General features: G+C 49.8%; 1 protein-coding gene across 1 annotated transcript in view; it reads left to right on the top strand.

Annotated features, from left to right (window-relative positions):
• The window catches only part of igfbp5b (insulin-like growth factor binding protein 5b), a 53,676-nt gene that overhangs the window by 27,210 nt on the left and 4,266 nt on the right, over positions 1-22,200 (top strand). The window contains exon 2 of the mRNA XM_060827777.1: positions 19,314-19,537. Coding sequence (XP_060683760.1) covers positions 19,314-19,537 — 224 coding nt within the window. The remainder of the gene's footprint in view (positions 1-19,313; positions 19,538-22,200) is intronic.

Genomic DNA, 22,200 nt, shown 5'->3' with positions numbered 1-22,200 from the left:
TAAGAAAGCATATGGTGTTTTGGCTTTCATTAACAGGGGGATTGAGTTTAAGAGTCGTGAGATCTTGTTGCAGCTCTACAAAACTTTGGTTAAACTGCACTTGGAATACTGCGTCCAGTTCTGGTCGCCCTATTATAGGAAAGATGTGGATGCTTTGGAGAGGGTTCAGAGGAGGTTTACCAGGATGCCGCCTGGACTGGAGGGCTTATCCTATGAGGAGAGGTTGACTGAGCTCGGACTTTTTTCATTGGAGAAAAGGAGGAGGAGAGGGGACCTAATTGAGGTGTACAAGATAATGAGAGGCATAGATAGAGTCGATAGCCAGAGACTATTTCCCAGGGCAGAAATGACTAACACGAGGGGTCATAGTTTTAAGCTGGTTGGAGGAAAGTATAGAGGGGATGTCAGAGGCGGGTTCTTTACACAGAGAGGGTTGTGACAGCATGGAATGCGTTGCCAGCAGCAGTTGTGGAAGCAAGGTCATTGGGGACATTTAAGAGACTGCTGGACGTGCACATGGTCACAGACATTTGAGGGTACATACATGAGGATCAGTGGTCGGCACAACATGGTGGGCTGAAGGGCCTGTTCTGTGCTGTACTGTTCTATGTTCTATGTTCTATGTAAGGGTCACTAACTGCGTAACTGCACAGAGTCAATGTTTATTCAGCAGGGTAAGGGTCACTCACTGTGTAACTGTACAGAGTCAGGGTTTATTCAGTAGGGTAAGGGTCACTCACTGTGTAACTGTACAGGGTCAGGGTTTATTCAGTAGGACAAAGGTTACTCGCTGTGTAACTGTACAGGGTCCGTGCTTATTTAGCAGGATAAGTGTCATCACTGCATAAGTGTGCTGAGTCAATGTTTATGCAGTAGGGAAACGTTCACTCACTACGTAACTGTGCAGAGCCAGAGTTTATTCAGCAGAGTAAGGGTCACTCACTGTGTAACTGTACAGAGTCAGTGTTTATTCAGCAGGGTAAGGGTCACTCACTGTGTAACCGTGCAGAGTCAATGTTTATACAGTAGGCTAAGGGTCACTCATTGCGTAACTGCAGCATCAGTGTTTATTCATTAAAGTATTTGTCACTCTCTGTGTAACCGTACAGAGTCAGTGTTTATTTAGCATTCATCGTGTAATTGCACAGCATCAGTATTTATTCAGCAGGATAAGGGTCACTCACTGCGTTACTGTGCAGAGTCAGTGTTTATTCAGTAGGGTGATTTGATAAGGTTCCCCATGGTAGGCTCATTCAGAAGGTCAGGAGGAATGGGATGCAGGGGAACTTAGCTGTCTGGATACAGAATTGGCTGGCCAACAGAAGACAGCGAGTGGTAGTAGAAGGAAAATATTCTCTGTGGAAGTCAGTGGTGAGTGGTGTTCCACAGGGCTCTGTCCTTGGGCCTCTACTGTTTGCAATTTTTATTAATGACTTGGATGAGAGAATTGAAAGATGGGTCATCAAGTTTGCAGATGACACAAAGTTTGGAGGTGTCGTTGACAGTATAGAGGGCTGTTGTAGGCTGCAGCGGGACATTGACAGGATGCAGAGATGGGCTGAGAGGTGGCAGATGGAGTTCAACCTGGATAAATGCGAGGTGATGCACTTTGGAAGGTCGAATTTGAAAGCTGAGTACAGGATTAAGGATAGGATTCTTGGCAGTGTGGAGGAACAGAGGGATCTTGGGGTGCAGGTACATAGATCCCTTAAAATGGCCACCCAAGTGGACAGGGTTGTTAAGAAAGCATATGGTGTTTTGGCTTTCATTAACAGGGGGATTGAGTTTAAGAGTCGTGAGATCTTGTTGCAGCTCTATAAAACTTTGGTTAAACTGCACTTGGAATACTGCGTCCAGTTCTGTTCGCCCTATTATAGGAAAGATGTGGATGCTTTGGAGAGGGTTCAGAGGAGGTTTACCAGGATGCTGCCTGGAATGGAGGGCTTATCCTATGAGGAGAGGTTGACTGAGCTCAGACTTTTTTCATTGGAGAAAAGGAGGAGGAGAGAGGGGCTAATTGAGGTGTACAAGATAATGAGAGGCATAGATAGAGTCGATAGCCAGAGACTATTTCCCAGGGCAGAAATGACTAACACGAGGGGTCATAGTTTTAAGCTGGTTGGAGGAAAGTATAGAGGGGATGTCAGAGACGGATTCTTTACACAGAGAGTTGTGAGAGCATGGAATGCGTTGCCAGCAGCAGTTGTGGAAGCAAGGTCATTGGGGACATTTAAGAGACTGCTGGACATGCACATGGTCACAGAAATTTGAGGGTGCATACATGGGGATCAGTGGTCGGCACAACATCGTGGGCTGAAGGGCCTGTTCTGTGCTGTACTGTTCTATGTTCTATGTAAGGGTCACACACTGTGTAACCGTACAGAGTCAGTGTTTATTCAGCAGGGTAAGGGTCACTCACTGCGTAAGTCTACAAAGTCAGTGTTTATTCAGTAGGGGCAGGGTCACTCACGTTGTACCTGTATAGAGTCAGGATTTATTCAGTAGGGTCAGGGCCACTCACTGTGTAATCGTACAGAGTCGTGATTATTCAGCAGAATAAGGGTCACTCACTGTGTAACCATACAGAGACAGAGTTTATTCAGCAGGGTAAGGGTCACTCACTGTGTAACCATACAGAGTCAGTGTTTATTCAGCAGGGTAAGGGTCACTCACTGTGTAACTGTACAGAGTCAGTGTTTATTCAGCAGGGTAAGGATCACTGTGTAACCGTACAGAGTCAGTGTTTATTCAGCAGGGTAAGGGTCACTCGCTGTGTAACTGGACAGAGTCAGTGTTTATTCAGCAGGGTCAATGTCACTGTGTAACCGTACAGAGTCAGTGTTTATTCAGCAGGGTAAGGGTCACTCGCTGTGTAACTGGACAGAGTCAGTGTTTATTCAGCAGTGTAAGGGTCACTCACTGTGTAACCGTACAGAGTCAGTGTTTATTCAGCAGGGTAAGGGTCACTCACTGTGTAACCGTACAGAGACAGTGTTTATTCAGCAGGGTAAGGGTCACTCACTATGTAACCGTACAGAGTCAGTTCTCATTCAGCAAGGTAAGGGTCACTCACTGTGTAACCGTACAGAGACAGTGTTTATTCAGCAGGGTAAGGGTCACTCCGTAACCGTACAAAGTCAGTGTTTATTCAGCAGGGTAAGGGTCACTCACTGTGTAACTGTACAGATTCAGTGTTTATTCAGCAGGGTAAGGTTCACTCACAGTGTAACTCTACAGAGTCAGTGTTTATTCAGTAGTGTAACAATCATTCACTGTGTAACTGTACAGAGTCAGTGTTTATTCAGCAGGGTATGGGTCACTCGCTGTGTAACTGTACAGAGTCAGGCTTTATACAGCAGGGTAATGGTCACTCACTGTGTAACTGTACAGTCTCAGTGTTTATTCAGCAGGGTAAAGGTCACTCACTTGGTAACTGTACAGAGTCAGAGTTTATTCAGTTGGGTAAGTGTCACTCATTGTGTAACTGTACAGGTAAAAAATGAGGTCTGCAGATGCTGGAGATCACAGCTGCAAATGTGTTGCTGGTCAAAGCACAGCAGGCCAGGCAGCATCTCAGGAATAGAGAATTCGACGTTTCGAGCATAAGCCCTTTATCAGGAAGGGCTTATGCTCGAAATGTCGAATTCTCTATTCCTGAGATGCTGCCTGGCCTGCTGTGCTTTGACCAGCAACACATTTGCAGGTGTAACTGTACAGGGTCAGGGTTTTTTCAGTAGGACAAAGGTTACTCGCTGTGTAACTATACATAGTCCATAAGACCAAAAGACCATAAGACATAGGTGTGGAAGTAAGGCCATTCGGCCCATCGAGTCCACTCCGCCATTCAATCATGGCTGATGGGCATTTCAACTCCACTTACCCGCATTCTCCCCGTAGCCCTTAATTCCTCGTGACATCAAGAATCTATCAATCTCTGCCTTGAAGACATTTAGCGTCCCGTTCTCCACTGTACTCTGCGGCAATGAATTCCACAGGCCCACCACTCTCTGGCTGAAGAAATGTCTCCGCATTTCTGTTCTGAATTGACCCCCTCTAATTTTAAGGCTGTGTCCACGGGTCCTAGTCTCCTCGCCTAATGGAAAAAATTTCCCAGCATCCACCCTTTCCAAGCCATGTATTATCTTATAAGTTTCTATTAAGTCTCCCCGTAATCTTCTAAATGCCAATGAATACAATCCCAGGATCCTCGGCCGTTCCTCGTATGTTAGACCAACCATTCCAGGGATCATCCGTGTGAATCTCCGCTGGACACGTTCCAGTGCCAGTATGTCCTTCCTGAGGTGTGGGGACCAAAACTGGACACAGTACTCCAAATGGGGCCTAACCAGAGCTTTATAAAGTCTCAGTAGCACAACGGTGCTTTTATATTCCAACCCTCTTGAGATAAGAGACAACATTACATTCGCTTTCTTAATCACGGACTCAACCTGCATGTTTACCTTTAGGGAATCCTCGACTAGCACTCCCAGATCCCTTTGTACTTTGGCTTTACGAATTTTCTCACCGTTTAGAAAGTAGTCTATGCTTTTATTCTTTTTTCCAAAGTGCAAGACCTCGCATTTGCTCACGTTGAATTCCATCAGCCATTTCCTGGACCACTCTCCCAAACTGTTACTGTACAGAGTCAGTGTTTATTCAGCAGGGTAAGGGTCACTCAATGTGTAACTGTACAGATTTTGTGTATATTCAGCGGGGTAAGGGTCACTCACTGTGTAATCGTGCAGAGTCAGTGTTTATTCAGCAGGGTAAGGGTCACTCACTGTGTAACTGTACAGAGTCAGTGTTTATTCAGCAGGGTAAGGGTCACTCACTGTGTAACTGTACAGAGTCAGTGTTTATTCAGCAGGGTAAGGGTCACTCACTGTGTAACTGTGCAGAGTCAGTGTTTATTCAGCAGGGTAAGGGTCACTCACTGTGTAACTGTACAGAATCAGTGTTTATTCAGCAGGGTAAGGGTCACTCACTGTGTAATCGTGCAGAGTCAGTGTTTATTCAGCAGGGTAAGGGTCACTCACTGTGTAACTGTACAGAGTCAGTGTTTATTCAGCAGGGTAAGGGTCACTCACTGTGTAACTGTACAGAGTCAGTGTTTATTCAGCAGGGTAAGGGTCACTCGCTGTGTAACTGTACAGAGTCAGTGTTTATTCAGCAGGGTAAGGGTCACTCACTGTGTAACTGTGCAGAGTCAGTGTTTATTCAGCAGGGTAAGGGTCACTCACTGTGTAACTGTACAGAATCAGTGTTTATTCAGCAGGGTAAGGGTCATTCTCTGTGTAACCGTACAGGGTCAGTGTTTATTCAGCAGGGTAAGGGTCACTCACTGTGTAACTGTACAGAGTCGGTGTGTATTCAGCATTGAATGGGTTAAGACTGTTGCTCATGTGCTTTTTCTGGACCTGTCTAATGTAATCTTTGACAGAATGCCAAAACTTTTAAAAATATATATATATTATTTTTAAACTACTCTAAGCAGGTTTATTTTTACTGCGGTGTTTCCATATTCACTCTCTCACCCAAAAAATACTTGCTGTGTAATGTGTAAGATGTGGACGGAGTGACCATTTGGAATGGAGCTGAGTTCCTGAGTCCTGTGTGACATGCCCACCTTCTGGGTTATCGTGGGTCTGCTGTCAGACAGGCACCAAGGGGAACAGAGTAAAATACAGCCTGCAGCAGCAAGGCAGAGTTCCCTACTCACCCGCTCTCAGCCCGCAATATGGTTTGGTCAGACTCCGGAATTTGGAAGTGATCGAGCAAGTTGTGCTCCAAATGCAGTTGAAATTGTGCAGGAGGTGTCTGGCTTTAAGTTTCTGAAATAAATTAATTTGCATGATCAAAATCTTATAATTATAACTATCAATGAACCATTGCAATTAGGCAGAGCAACAGAATGACATTGTTGATATAATTAGCAGAAGTAAGAGCATAGATTTATTTTCACCGGGTTGAAATCGTCCTGATACTTCACAATATGTACATTTCAGGCAGGCTGTTCTTCTGAACATCTGCTGTCATAGAATCACTGAGAAAATCCAATGTATCACCAGTCTCACACACTGACTCTCACTGGGGTACACACCCACACACACTGACTCTCACTGGGGTACACTCACACACACTGACTCTCACTGGGGTACAGTCCTACACACACACTGACTCACACTGGGGTACAGTCCCACACACACTGACCCTCACTGGGGTACAGTCCCACACACTGACTGTCACTGGGGTACAGTCCCACACACACTGACTCTCATTGGGGTACAGTCCCACACACACTGACTCTCACTGGAGTACAGTCCCACACACACTGACTCTCACTGGGGTACACTCCCACACACTGACTGTCACTGGGGTACAGTCCCACACACACTGACCCTCACTGGGGTACAGTCCCACACACTGACTGTCACTGGGGTACAGTCCCACACACACTGACTCTCACTGGGGTACAGTCCCACACACACTGACTCTCACTGGAGTACACACCCACACACACTGACTCTCATTGGGATACACTCCCACACACACTGACTCTCACTGGGGTACACTCCCACACACACTGACCCTCACTGGGGTACAGTCCCACACACACTGACTCTCACTGGGGTACACTCCCACACACACTGACTCTCGTTGGGGTACACTCCCTCACACACTGACTCTCGTTGGGGTACACACCCACACACACTGACTCTCACTGGGGTACAGTCCTACACACACACTGACTCTCACTGGGGTACAGTCCCACACACACTGACCCTCACTGGGGTACAGTCCCACACACACTGACTCTCAGTGGGGTACAGTCCCACACACACTGACCCTCACTGGGGTACACACCCACACAAACTGACTCTCACTGGGGTACAGTCCCACACACACTGACTCTCACTGGGGTACACTCCCACACACACTGACTCTCACTGGGGTACAGTCCCTCACACACTGACTCTCACTGGGGTACACTCCCACACACACTGACTCTCATTGGGATACACTCCCACACACACTGACTCTCACTGGGGTACAGTCCCACACACACTGACTCTCACTGGAGTACACACCCACACACACTGACTCTCATTGGGATACACTCCCACACACACTGACTCTCACTGGGGTACAGTCCCACACACACTGACCCTCACTGGGGTACAGTCCCACACACACTGACTCTCACTGGGGTACAGTCCCACACACACTGACTCTCGTTGGGATACAGTCCCTCACACACTGACTCTCACTGGGGTACAGTCCCACACACACTGACTCTCACTGGGGTACACTCCCTCACACACTGACTCTCGTTGGGGTACACACCCACACACACTGACTCTCACTGGGGTACAGTCCTACACACACACTGACTCTCACTGGGGTACAGTCCCACACACACTGACCCTCACTGGGGTACAGTCCCACACACACTGACTCTCACTGGGGTACAGTCCCACACACACTGACCCTCACTGGGGTACACACCCACACAAACTGACTCTCACTAGGGTACACACCCACACACACTGACTCTCACTGGGGTACAGTCCTACACACACACTGACTCTCACTGGGGTACAGTCCCACACACACTGACTCTCACTGGGGTACACTCACACACACTGACTCTCACTGGGGTACAGTCCTACACACACACTGACTCACACTGGGGTACAGTCCCACACACACTGACCCTCACTGGGGTACAGTCCCACACACTGACTGTCACTGGGGTACAGTCCCACACACACTGACTCTCATTGGGGTACAGTCCCACACACACTGACTCTCACTGGGGTACACTCCCACACACTGACTGTCACTGGGGTACAGTCCCACACACACTGACCCTCACTGGGGTACAGTCCCACACACTGACTGTCACTGGGGTACAGTCCCACACACACTGACTCTCACTGGGGTACAGTCCCACACACACTGACTCTCACTGGAGTACACACCCACACACACTGACTCTCATTGGGATACACTCCCACACACACTGACTCTCACTGGGGTACACTCCCACACACACTGACCCTCACTGGGGTACAGTCCCACACACACTGACTCTCACTGGGGTACACTCCCACACACACTGACTCTCGTTGGGGTACACTCCCTCACACACTGACTCTCGTTGGGGTACACACCCACACACACTGACTCTCACTGGGGTACAGTCCTACACACACACTGACTCTCACTGGGGTACAGTCCCACACACACTGACCCTCACTGGGGTACAGTCCCACACACACTGACTCTCAGTGGGGTACAGTCCCACACACACTGACCCTCACTGGGGTACACACCCACACAAACTGACTCTCACTGGGGTACAGTCCCACACACACTGACTCTCACTGGGGTACAGTCCCACACACACTGACTCTCATTGGGGTACAGTCCCTCACACACTGACTCTCACTGGGGTACACTCCCACACACACTGACTCTCATTGGGATACACTCCCACACACACTGACTCTCACTGGGGTACAGTCCCACACACACTGACTCTCACTGGAGTACACACCCACACACACTGACTCTCATTGGGATACACTCCCACACACACTGACTCTCACTGGGGTACACTCCCACACACTGACTGTCACTGGGGTACAGTCCCACACACACTGACTCTCATTGGGGTACAGTCCCACACACACTGACTCTCACTGGGGTACACTCCCACACACTGACTGTCACTGGGGTACAGTCCCACACACACTGACCCTCACTGGGGTACAGTCCCACACACTGACTGTCACTGGGGTACAGTCCCACACACACTGACTCTCACTGGGGTACAGTCCCACACACACTGACTCTCACTGGTGTACACACCCACACACACTGACTCTCATTGGGATACACTCCCACACACACTGACTCTCACTGGGGTACACTCCCACACACACTGACCCTCACTGGGGTACAGTCCCACACACACTGACTCTCACTGGGGTACACTCCCACACACACTGACTCTCGTTGGGGTACACTCCCTCACACACTGACTCTCGTTGGGGTACACACCCACACACACTGACTCTCACTGGGGTACAGTCCTACACACACACTGACTCTCACTGGGGTACAGTCCCACACACACTGACCCTCACTGGGGTACAGTCCCACACACACTGACTCTCAGTGGGGTACAGTCCCACACACACTGACCCTCACTGGGGTACACACCCACACAAACTGACTCTCACTGGGGTACAGTCCCACACACACTGACTCTCACTGGGGTACAGTCCCACACACACTGACTCTCATTGGGGTACAGTCCCTCACACACTGACTCTCACTGGGGTACACTCCCACACACACTGACTCTCATTGGGATACACTCCCACACACACTGACTCTCACTGGGGTACAGTCCCACACACACTGACTCTCACTGGAGTACACACCCACACACACTGACTCTCATTGGGATACACTCCCACACACACTGACTCTCACTGGGGTACACTCCCACACACACTGACCCTCACTGGGGTACAGTCCCACACACACTGACTCTCACTGGGGTACAGTCCCACACACACTGACTCTCGTTGGGATACAGTCCCTCACACACTGACTCTCACTGGGGTACAGTCCCACACACACTGACTCTCATTGGGGTACACTCCCTCACACACTGACTCTCGTTGGGGTACACACCCACACACACTGACTCTCACTGGGGTACAGTCCTACACACACACTGACTCTCACTGGGGTACAGTCCCACACACACTGACCCTCACTGGGGTACAGTCCCACACACACTGACTCTCACTGGGGTACAGTCCCACACACACTGACCCTCACTGGGGTACACACCCACACAAACTGACTCTCACTAGGGTACACACCCACACACACTGACTCTCACTGGGGTACAGTCCTACACACACACTGACTCTCACTGGGGTACAGTCCCACACACACTGACTCTCACTGGGGTACACTCACACACACTGACTCTCACTGGGGTACAGTCCTACACACACACTGACTCACACTGGGGTACAGTCCCACACGCACTGACCCTCACTGGGGTACAGTCCCACACACTGACTGTCACTGGGGTACAGTCCCACACACACTGACTCTCATTGGGGTACAGTCCCACACACACTGACTCTCACTGGAGTACAGTCCCACACACACTGACTCTCACTGGGGTACACTCACACACACTGACTCTCACTGGGGTACAGTCCTACACACACACTGACTCACACTGGGGTACAGTCCCACACACACTGACCCTCACTGGGGTACAGTCCCACACACTGACTGTCACTGGGGTACAGTCCCACACACACTGACTCTCATTGGGGTACAGTCCCACACACACTGACTCTCACTGGGGTACACTCCCACACACTGACTGTCACTGGGGTACAGTCCCACACACACTGACCCTCACTGGGGTACAGTCCCACACACTGACTGTCACTGGGGTACAGTCCCACACACACTGACTCTCACTGGGGTACAGTCCCACACACACTGACTCTCACTGGAGTACACACCCACACACACTGACTCTCATTGGGATACACTCCCACACACACTGACTCTCACTGGGGTACACTCCCACACACACTGACCCTCACTGGGGTACAGTCCCACACACACTGACTCTCACTGGGGTACACTCCCACACACACTGACTCTCGTTGGGGTACACTCCCTCACACACTGACTCTCGTTGGGGTACACACCCACACACACTGACTCTCACTGGGGTACAGTCCTACACACACACTGACTCTCACTGGGGTACAGTCCCACACACACTGACCCTCACTGGGGTACAGTCCCACACACACTGACTCTCAGTGGGGTACAGTCCCACACACACTGACCCTCACTGGGGTACACACCCACACAAACTGACTCTCACTGGGGTACAGTCCCACACACACTGACTCTCACTGGGGTACAGTCCCACACACACTGACTCTCATTGGGGTACAGTCCCTCACACACTGACTCTCACTGGGGTACACTCCCACACACACTGACTCTCATTGGGATACACTCCCACACACACTGACTCTCACTGGGGTACAGTCCCACACACACTGACTCTCACTGGAGTACACACCCACACACACTGACTCTCATTGGGATACACTCCCACACACACTGACTCTCACTGGGGTACACTCCCACACACTGACTGTCACTGGGGTACAGTCCCACACACACTGACTCTCATTGGGGTACAGTCCCACACACACTGACTCTCACTGGGGTACACTCCCACACACTGACTGTCACTGGGGTACAGTCCCACACACACTGACCCTCACTGGGGTACAGTCCCACACACTGACTGTCACTGGGGTACAGTCCCACACACACTGACTCTCACTGGGGTACAGTCCCACACACACTGACTCTCACTGGAGTACACACCCACACACACTGACTCTCATTGGGATACACTCCCACACACACTGACTCTCACTGGGGTACACTCCCACACACACTGACCCTCACTGGGGTACAGTCCCACACACACTGACTCTCACTGGGGTACACTCCCACACACACTGACTCTCGTTGGGGTACACTCCCTCACACACTGACTCTCGTTGGGGTACACACCCACACACACTGACTCTCACTGGGGTACAGTCCTACACACACACTGACTCTCACTGGGGTACAGTCCCACACACACTGACCCTCACTGGGGTACAGTCCCACACACACTGACTCTCAGTGGGGTACAGTCCCACACACACTGACCCTCACTGGGGTACACACCCACACAAACTGACTCTCACTGGGGTACAGTCCCACACACACTGACTCTCACTGGGGTACAGTCCCACACACACTGACTCTCATTGGGGTACAGTCCCTCACACACTGACTCTCACTGGGGTACACTCCCACACACACTGACTCTCATTGGGATACACTCCCACACACACTGACTCTCACTGGGGTACAGTCCCACACACACTGACTCTCACTGGAGTACACACCCACACACACTGACTCTCATTGGGATACACTCCCACACACACTGACTCTCACTGGGGTACACTCCCACACACACTGACCCTCACTGGGGTACAGTCCCACACACACTGACTCTCACTGGGGTACAGTCCCACACACACTGACTCTCGTTGGGATACAGTCCCTCACACACTGACTCTCACTGGGGTACAGTCCCACACACACTGACTCTCATTGGGGTACACTCCCTCACACACTGACTCTCGTTGGGGTACACACCCACACACACTGACTCTCACTGGGGTACAGTCCTACACACACACTGACTCTCACTGGGGTACAGTCCCACACACACTGACCCTCACTGGGGTACAGTCCCACACACACTGACTCTCACTGGGGTACAGTCCCACACACACTGACCCTCACTGGGGTACACACCCACACAAACTGACTCTCACTAGGGTACACACCCACACACACTGACTCTCACTGGGGTACAGTCCTACACACACACTGACTCTCACTGGGGTACAGTCCCACACACACTGACTCTCACTGGGGTACACTCACACACACTGACTCTCACTGGGGTACAGTCCTACACACACACTGACTCACACTGGGGTACAGTCCCACACGCACTGACCCTCACTGGGGTACAGTCCCACACACTGACTGTCACTGGGGTACAGTCCCACACACACTGACTCTCATTGGGGTACAGTCCCACACACACTGACTCTCACTGGAGTACAGTCCCACACACACTGACTCTCACTGAGGTACACTCCCACACACACTGACCCTCACTGGGGTACAGTCCCACACACACTGACTCTCACTGGGGTACAGTCCCACACACACTGACTCTCGTTGGGATACAGTCCCTCACACACTGACTCTCACTGGGGTACAGTCCCACACACACTGACTCTCATTGGGGTACACTCCCTCACACACTGACTCTCGTTGGGGTACACACCCACACACACTGACTCTCACTGGGGTACAGTCCTACACACACACTGACTCTCACTGGGGTACAGTCCCACACACACTGACCCTCACTGGGGTACAGTCCCACACACACTGACTCTCACTGGGGTACAGTCCCACACACACTGACCCTCACTGGGGTACACACCCACACAAACTGACTCTCACTAGGGTACACACCCACACACACTGACTCTCACTGGGGTACAGTCCTACACACACACTGACTCTCACTGGGGTACAGTCCCACACACACTGACTCTCACTGGGGTACACTCACACACACTGACTCTCACTGGGGTACAGTCCTACACACACACTGACTCACACTGGGGTACAGTCCCACACACACTGACCCTCACTGGGGTACAGTCCCACACACTGACTGTCACTGGGGTACAGTCCCACACACACTGACTCTCATTGGGGTACAGTCCCACACACACTGACTCTCACTGAGGTACAGACCCACACACACTGACCCTCACTGGGATACAGTCCCACACACACTGACTCTCACTGGGGTACACTCCCACACACACTGACTCTCACTGGGGTACAGACCCACACACACTGACCCTCACTGGGATACAGTCCCACACACACTGACTCTCACTGGGGTACACTCCCACACACACTGACTCTCACTGGGGTACACACCCACACACACTGACTCTCACTGGGGTACACTCCCTCACACACTGACTCTCACTGGGGTACACTCCCTCACACACTGACTCTCATTGGGGTACACACCCACACACACTGACTCTCACTGGGGTACACTCCCTCACACACTGACTCTCACTGGGGTACACACCCACACACACTGACTCTCATTGGGGTACACTCCCACACACACTGACCCTCACTGGGGTACAGACCCACACACACTGACCCTCACTGGGATACAGTCCCACACACACTGACTCTCACTGGGGTACACACCCACACACACTGACCCTCACTGGGGTACAGACCCACACACACTGACCCTCACTGGGATACAGTCCCACACACACTGACTCTCACTGGGGTACACACCCACACACACTGACTCTCACTGGGAAGGTGTTGCAGTGAAGTGAGTTTCTGGTGTAACCAGACACCAAACTCTCTGATATATTTAAAGTCCGGAAGGCAGTTGTTGGCATCGTCGCTCACTGTCGATCCTGAGCCAGATTCTCTCGCTGTTTTGTTCGTTGCCAGAATTTGAGGATAAAGGTGAAGATTGTTTCCTCACCTTTCCCTCTGTCGCCTCTTTGCCCTGTGCATTCCAACCCTACAGTCCCACCGCACCTTTAACCCACACCCCTCGACCTGTACCTCACCATCTTCATTCCCAACAGTCCTTCACCCAGAGGTACACCCTCTACCCTGAACTGTAATATCTTTCATCTCTGTCCCTATGGCAACTGACTCTCCTGCCACTGGGAAACAGCTTTTCCTTATTCACTCGATTAAAATACTGCCAGAAATTTAAACACCTCCAATAAAATACCAGCATTAGATTCTGAACAACCCCAGTGTCCTCAGACTCTCCCTGGTCCCATTTGAGTGAATTTCCTCATGGTCCTGAGAATCTTCCTAAAGTGTAGAGACTGAATCCGACACAACTCTCACACTGATGCCTGAGCTAGTGATTTGGAAAGGGTTTAGTGTAATGGTCTTGCTTTGATAATCTCGGGCTGTTGTAATGGATCCAAGCAAGTTCCTGGTCCTCACTGCACTTTATAAATTTCAGGCAGTGAACTGCAAGTGACAAGACCATCTGCACATGATTCAATCCAGAATTCATTTACTTTCAATAAAACTGCGGTAAAAACTCAGGCTGTAGTTCTGGGCTCCTCCCTCAGCGCTGACAGAATTCCAGTGATATGGGTTTTTTTTATCCCTGTGAAAGATACGGAGAGATTAAGGAGGCTATTTCCCTTTCTTCTGTTTTTAGAAAGCTGGGATTTTGAATGTTGGCAGTTCTTGTTTAGAGTGAGTGCTCAACACAGCGTGGAACCACCACAAACCAGTACTGTCCAGCTCTGTGAGGTGACATTAACTAATCTCTTTAACGCGCTCAGCTCACTACATATCCAATTTAAAATCCCCACTATCGAGTTTGGAATCTGTCATTGGCTCCACCCTCTACCTGCACCCCGAACTTTGGAATTCTCTCTCTAAAGTCTCTCTCTTCTCTAAGATAATCTGAGAACCTCATTATAATTGATAACATCTGAAGGGTTTGGCTGGGATAAATGTAGTGGAGATGTTTCTCCAAATGGAAGAGTCTCAACCTTGTGGTCATCCTTTCAAAATCAAGGGTCATCCATTTAAAGGCTCACCAATCTCCTTCAGGGAAGGAAATCTGCCCTCCTTACCCAGTCTGGCCTACACGTGACTCCAGACCCACAGTGATGTGGTTGACTCTCAGTCACCTTCTGAAAAGGGGCAGTAAGTCACTCAGTTATACCAATCGCTACAAGTCTCAAAGAAATGAAACTGGACGGGTCACCTGGCATCGACCCAGGAACCGGAAAAGACAGCGGCAGAAACAGCCCTGTCTGACCCTGCAGTGTCCTCCTCACTGCCATCTGGGGGCTAGTGCCAACATTGGGAGAGCTGTCTCACAGACTCATCCAGCAACAGCCTGGTATAGCCATAGCGACAGGATCATCCCTTACAGACAATGTTCCAGACCCCACCATCACCATCCCAGGGTATGGCCTCTCCCACCCGCAGGACTGACCCAGCAGAGGGTCGGCACAACGGGATACAGTCGCGAGGGAGTTGCCTCAGCATTAACTCCGGACCCCATGGGGTCTCATAGCCTCAGGTTAAACATGGGTAAGGAAACCTCCTGCTCATAATCACATACCACCCTTCCTTGGCTGATGAGTTGGTACTCCTTCATATTGAACAACACTTCGAGGAAGCACTGAGGGGGACAAGGGCACAGAGAGTACTCTGGGTGGGGGGGATTTCACTGTCCCACCACCAGGAGTGGCTCGGCAGCAGCATTACTGATCGAGCTGGTCAGGTCCTTAGAGGCCACAGCTGCTGGACTGGGTCTGGGACAGGTGGTGAGGGAACCAACAAGGGGGAGAAACAGACTTGACCCCATCCTTACCAAGCTGCCAGCTGCAGGTGTATCTGACCATGACAGTATTGGTTAGAGTGACCACCGCACAGTCCTTGTGGAGACAAAGTCCCACCTTCACATTGAGAATCCCCTCCATTGGGTTGTGTGGCACTATCACCGTGCTCAATGGGACAGACCTCAAACTGATCGAGCAACTCCAGACTGGGCATCCAGGAGGCGCTGTGGGTCACCAACAGCAGCAGCTCCCTCTACACTCCAGCACAATCTGTAAGCTCATGGCTTGACATATCCCCCACTCAACCATTACCATTAAACCAGGGGATTGACCCGGGTTCAATGGAGAGTGCAGGAGGGTATGCCAGGAGCAGCACTGGGCAGACCTGGAGGTGAGGTGTCAGCCTGGTGAAGCTACCAAACAGGACTACTTTCACACCAAACAGCATAAACAGCATGTGACAGACAGAGCTAAACGATCCCACAACCAATGGATCAGATCGAAGCTCTGCAGTCCTGCCACACCCAGTGGTAAACGGTGGTGGATGATTAAACACTGGAGCAGGGGGCTCCACAAATCCCCCCCACCCTCAATGATGGAGGAGCCCAGCACATCAGGGCAAAGGTTAAGGCTGAAGCTTTCCCAGAACCTTCAGCCAGCCGTGCCGAGTGGGTGACCCACCTCAGCCTCCTCCAGTGGTCCCCATCGTCACAGACACCAGTCTCCAGCCAATGGGATTCACTCCACGTGATATCAAGAAACAGCTGCAGACACTGGATACTGTAAAGGCTATGGGCCCTGACAACGCTCCAGCAATAGTACTGAAGACGTGTGCTCCAGACCTTGCCACTCCCCTCGCCAAGCTGTTCCAGTCCAGTTACAACACTGGCATCTACCCGACAATGTGGAACATTGCCCAGGTATGTCCTGTACAGAAAAAGCAGGACAGATCCAACCCGGCCAATTCCTGCCCCATCAGTCTCCTCTCAATCATCAGTAACGTGATGGAAGGGGTCAGTAACAGAGTTATCAAGCAGCACCTGCTCAGCAATAACCTGCTCAGTGACGCCCAGTTTGGGTTCCCCCAGGGTCACTCAGCTCCTGACCTCATTACAGCCTTGGGTCAAACATGGACAAAGGAGCTGGATTCCGGAGGGGAGGGGAGAGGGACAGTCCTTGACATCGAGGCTGCATTCGACCGAGTGTGGCATCACGGAGCCCTGGCTAAACCGGAATCAGTGGGTATCAGGGGGCAGCCTCTCCCCTGGTTAGAGTCATACCCGACACAGAGGGAGATGGTTGTGGGTGTTGGAGGTCAGTCATCTCAGCTCCAGGACATCAGCTCACGGAGGCAGCTCACCACCACTTTCTCAGGGGAAGATTTTGGACAATAAATGCTGGGCCCAGCCAGTGGCACACACATCCCATGAATCAATAAAGAAAATGGGGATGAGGGCAATGCTTTTCCTCATAGGGTCATGAGTCTCAATGGAAGCAGAGTCATTGAATATTTCCAAGTCAGGTGTGTGATAGTGAAAGGTTATTCGGGTCAGGCAGGAATGTGGGGTGATCAGATCAGCCATCATTACATTGAATGATGGAGCAGGATGTGGGGGTGAGTCGCTTTCCCCAACTCCAAATTCATTTCTTTGCTTCGAATTCTTAACCAATCCTTTGACAGGGCACCTCAAAGTCACCTTGTGTTGTTTAACTATGTTAAAAGCTCCACTTAAATGAATGTTGTTCTACCCGGGATGTTCAATGACAAAGCTGTATTTCATAAAGAGAAGGGAGATCTCCCAGTTTCAAAAGATTAATCTTTCAGATTCGTTCCTGCTTCCCAATTAGCAGTGAACTTGCAGAGAGCTGTGAGGGGCTTCGGAGATTGGGTGACAGTATGCAGACAAGGAAAGTTGTTGGGGTGGGGGAGGTGGGGGAGGTGGGGGTGCGGTGAAGCATATCGAAGTGGGATGGGAGTGTGAGGGAGAGGCAGTGAAAGAGAGAGAGAAAGGGATTGGGGAGAGAGAGAGAGACAGACACACATCAGCTGGCTACAATCTAACCTCACAATCTCAGTCAATCCCAAAGAGTCTACAGCAGAGGGGAGGCAGCATTACTCAGCTGTTTGATGGGTTGATTGAGTTGTTGGGTTACACCACCTACTGGCAGTGACCAGACACAGGCCCTGAAACCAAAACAGATCAGATTGCAGAAACTCAGCAGCTCTGGCAGTGTCTGCGGGAAGAGATCAGAGTTAATGTTTTGAGTCCTGAGAGATTCTTTCTTCCCTGTGTGGCTGAGAGTGGGGGCTGCAGGGAGACTGAGGAAACTGACTATAGCACCATGGTTGAAAATGTGTTGCTGGTTAAAGCACAGCAGGTCAGGCAGCATCCAAGGAATGGGAAATTCGACGTTTCGGGCATAAGCCCTTCATCATAGCACCATGGGACAGGGAACCATTCAGGAGCTGGGGAGGGGGTGGGGAGAGAAATGTAGTTGTAATCGGGGAGCGTATAGTCAGGGGAATAGACACTGTTCTCCCTGGGCTGGATTGAGAGTCCCGAAGGCCGGGTTACCTGCCTGGTGCCCGGGATCAGGATATCCCATCTGGGCTGCAGAGGAACTTGGAGTGGGAGGAGAAAGATCCAATTGTTGTGGTCCATGTCAGTGCCAATGATATCATAGAAAGAGGAAATGAGGGAGTATGAGCAGCTAAGGACTAAATTAAAAAGCAGGAACAAAAAGGTAATAATCTCTGGATGACTCGGTGTGCCATGAGGAAATTGGCACAGGGTCAGTAATTGATCGATCCACTGTTATCACAAATACCGAGAGACAGTGAAAAGTGTTGTGTTGTGAGTTCTGCAGGCGGATTGTAATGTACAAAGTGGATCAATAAGGTTAAAGAGGCAAACGCATGGTTCAAATCTTGGTGTGGGAGAAATGGGTTTAAATTCGTGGGAGATTGGCACCAGTACTGGGGCAGGAGAGGACGGGCTGCAGCTGAATCACGCTGGGCCGTGAGTCCTGGTCAATCATAAACCTCAGGCTCTGGACAGGCCTTTAAGTTATTTAGTGGGGGAGGGGGAGGGAAGCCGAGGTCTGCACTGACTCCTGAACTTCTGTCCTCCACATGTCAGAGTGCAGCACTCCCACAGCCCTGCTCAGTGTGATGTTAAATCACTATTTGTCTGGGGTTTTGTTTTGTAGTGAAGGACCCTCCTGAGACAGAGGAGTCGATTTCTTTGGACACGGCTGAGGAAGGTTACAGTTCCAATCCAATGCCCAAAAAGCACAGTCGTTTGCCTAACCACAAGGTGGAAGCATTGAACAAGGATCGCAAAAAGAGGCTGCACATTTCCAAAATCATCTCCTCCTCGGAGAACACATCCCACGACCGACGTCTCCCTGGCCACAAGCAGGAATCAGAACTTGTAAGTCCTTGAGGATCATAGTGTCTCTGTAGAACACAACATTGACTATGCTGCTTCCCCAGCCCCTCTGGGTCCCACCAAATCATACAGCCAATCAGGGCCACTGCCCTTTCTTTGAAGACTTATCTAATTTCTGATTTGGAGATGCCGGTGTTGGACTGGGGTGTACAAAGTTAAAAATTACACAACGTCAGGTTATAGTCCAACAGGTTTAATTGGAAGCACTAGCTTTCGGAGGTACGTTGTGAAGTATAAGATTGTAAGACACAGAATTTATGACTATATTCCCTACAGTGTGGAAACAGGCCATTCGGCCCAATGACCCTCCGAAGAGTAACCCACCCAGACCCATTTCCCTCTGACTAATGCACCTAACACTATGGGTAATTTAGCATGGCCAATTCACCTGACCTGCACATCTTTTGACTGTGGGAGGAAACCAGAGCACCCAGAGGAAACCCACGCAGACACGGGGAGAACGTGCAAACTCCACACAGACAGTCACTCGAGGCTGGAATTGAACCTGGGACCCTGGCACTGTGAGGCTGTAGTGCTAACCTATAAATTCTGTCTTACAATCTTATTCTCTGAAAGTGCTCTGAAAGCTAGTGCTTCCAAATAAACCTGTTGGACTATAACCTGGTGTTGTGTGATTTTTAACTTTATTTAATTTCTCTCTCTCTCTCTCTCTCTCTCTCTCTCTCTCTGCCTCTCACACCCTCTCCCCTGATCTTTCCTTATGATGCTCGAATTATTTTCCCTTTGGCCATTATTTCAATTCCCCTTAGAAAATTAACTTTCACAGACCCTTCAAGCATCACTTGAGAGACGATGGCCGAGTAGTATTATTCCGGATCGTTAATCCAGGTAATGTTCAGGAGACCCAGGTTCAAATCCCCACCGTGGCAGATGGTGGAATTTGAATTCAATAAAAATCTGGAATTAGGAGTTTGCTGATGACCACAGAACAATTGTTGGAAAAGCCCACCTGGTTCAGTGATGTCCCTCAGAGAGGGAAATCTGCCATCCTTACCTGGTCTGGCCTACCTGTGACTCCAGACCCACAGTAGCATGAGTGACTCAACTATTCCCTGGGGGCTAATGTTCGCCTAGTCAGTGACACCCTTATCTCATAAGTGAATAATAAAAACAATTCCAGATCGTAACAAGTTGTTGAGGCCAGAATCATCCTTATCTTCCCCTTGGATTCTTTCAGCATTGTCTTAGTTTGTAACTCTTATAGTTACTGATCCTCCCACCCCTCTATCAAATCCTCTTATCATTTGAAAACCTCAATTAAATCTTCCCATCGAACTTCCTCTTCTCAAAAATGAACTGTTCCAACTTTTCCAGCCTCCACACATTCCTTGCATTGTTGCTTCCTCTCTGGATAGTCTTCACTGTACCCTCTCTCAGGCCATGACATCCTTCCTAACGTTGGGAGCCTGGAACTGAACACTGCAGGATGTTGTAAGATTAAAAGAGAAAGCTTATAAAGTGACCAGAAATCATAAAAAAAAATCTGAGGACTGAGAAATTCTTGGAATGCAGCAAAGGATGATAAAGAAACTGATAAAAAAAGATTAGCAGAAACAATTAAGAATGCAATCTAACAAAAACATAAAAATAGACTGTGAAAGCTATTGCTTAAGGAGGAAACGTCTGGCTAAATGAATGTGGGTCCATTAGAAGCAGAATCAGGAACATTTATAATAGGGAATAGAGAAATGATGGAAAAACTAAATAATTCCTTGGTATCTGATTTCACTGAGGAGGATTTGAGAAATCTCCCAGAACCTAGAGATTGAAGTGACTGGAAATGAGGAGCTGCCCCACAGAAAGCCTCCTCTCCGGATGTGTCACGGCTCTGCCCCAGGACCACAATAAATCACAGAGAGTCGTGAACACAGCCCAGTCCATCCCCAAACCCAGCCTTCCATCCACTGACTCCGTCTACACTTCCCGCTGTCTCAGCAAAGACCCCTCCCACCCCGTTATAGTCTCTTCCACCGGACTAAAGGTACAAAACTTGAAAACACGTGCCAACAGATTTAAGAACAGCTCCTTCCTGGCTGTTATGAGAATCATGTGCAGACCTCTCAGGTAACGGACCGCTCTGAGGAAGGGTCACCAAACCTGAAATGTTAACTCTGATTACTCTTCACAGATCCTGCCAGACCTGCTGAGCTTTTCCAGCAACTTCTGTTTCTATCTCTCATAAATTAGAGTTGATTCCTCTCTGCACCTTCTCTGTCGCTGTAACTCTATATTCTGCATTCTGTTCTATTACCCTGGTGTACGTATGTAAGGTATGATTGTCTGGTTAGCACACAAACACTACTTTTCACTCTATCACAGTACAGGTGACAATAATAAATCAAATCAAAAAGAGAAAGAAAATAGGAAACTAAGGACCTGTTAGCCTTTCATCAAGAGTTGGTAAATGTTAGGATTGATTATAAAGGATGAGATAAACAAACACTTCGATGACATTGATTGGATTGGGCAGAGTCAGCATGGATTTGAGAATGGGGAGGATTTCACTAACAGAACTAATAAAAGAATACTGATGGGTTGTAGTATACTTAGATTTTCAGAAGGCTTTTGATAAAGTCTCCCACAGGAAGCTGGTTAAAAACAGTTTGTACTTGGGAGGGAATGTC

Source organism: Hemiscyllium ocellatum, chromosome 7, assembly GCF_020745735.1.
Source record: "Hemiscyllium ocellatum isolate sHemOce1 chromosome 7, sHemOce1.pat.X.cur, whole genome shotgun sequence".
Lineage (NCBI taxonomy): Eukaryota > Metazoa > Chordata > Chondrichthyes > Orectolobiformes > Hemiscylliidae > Hemiscyllium > Hemiscyllium ocellatum.
The sequence above is the reverse complement of the archived record's forward strand: the minus strand, read 5'-3'. Positions and strand labels throughout refer to the sequence as shown.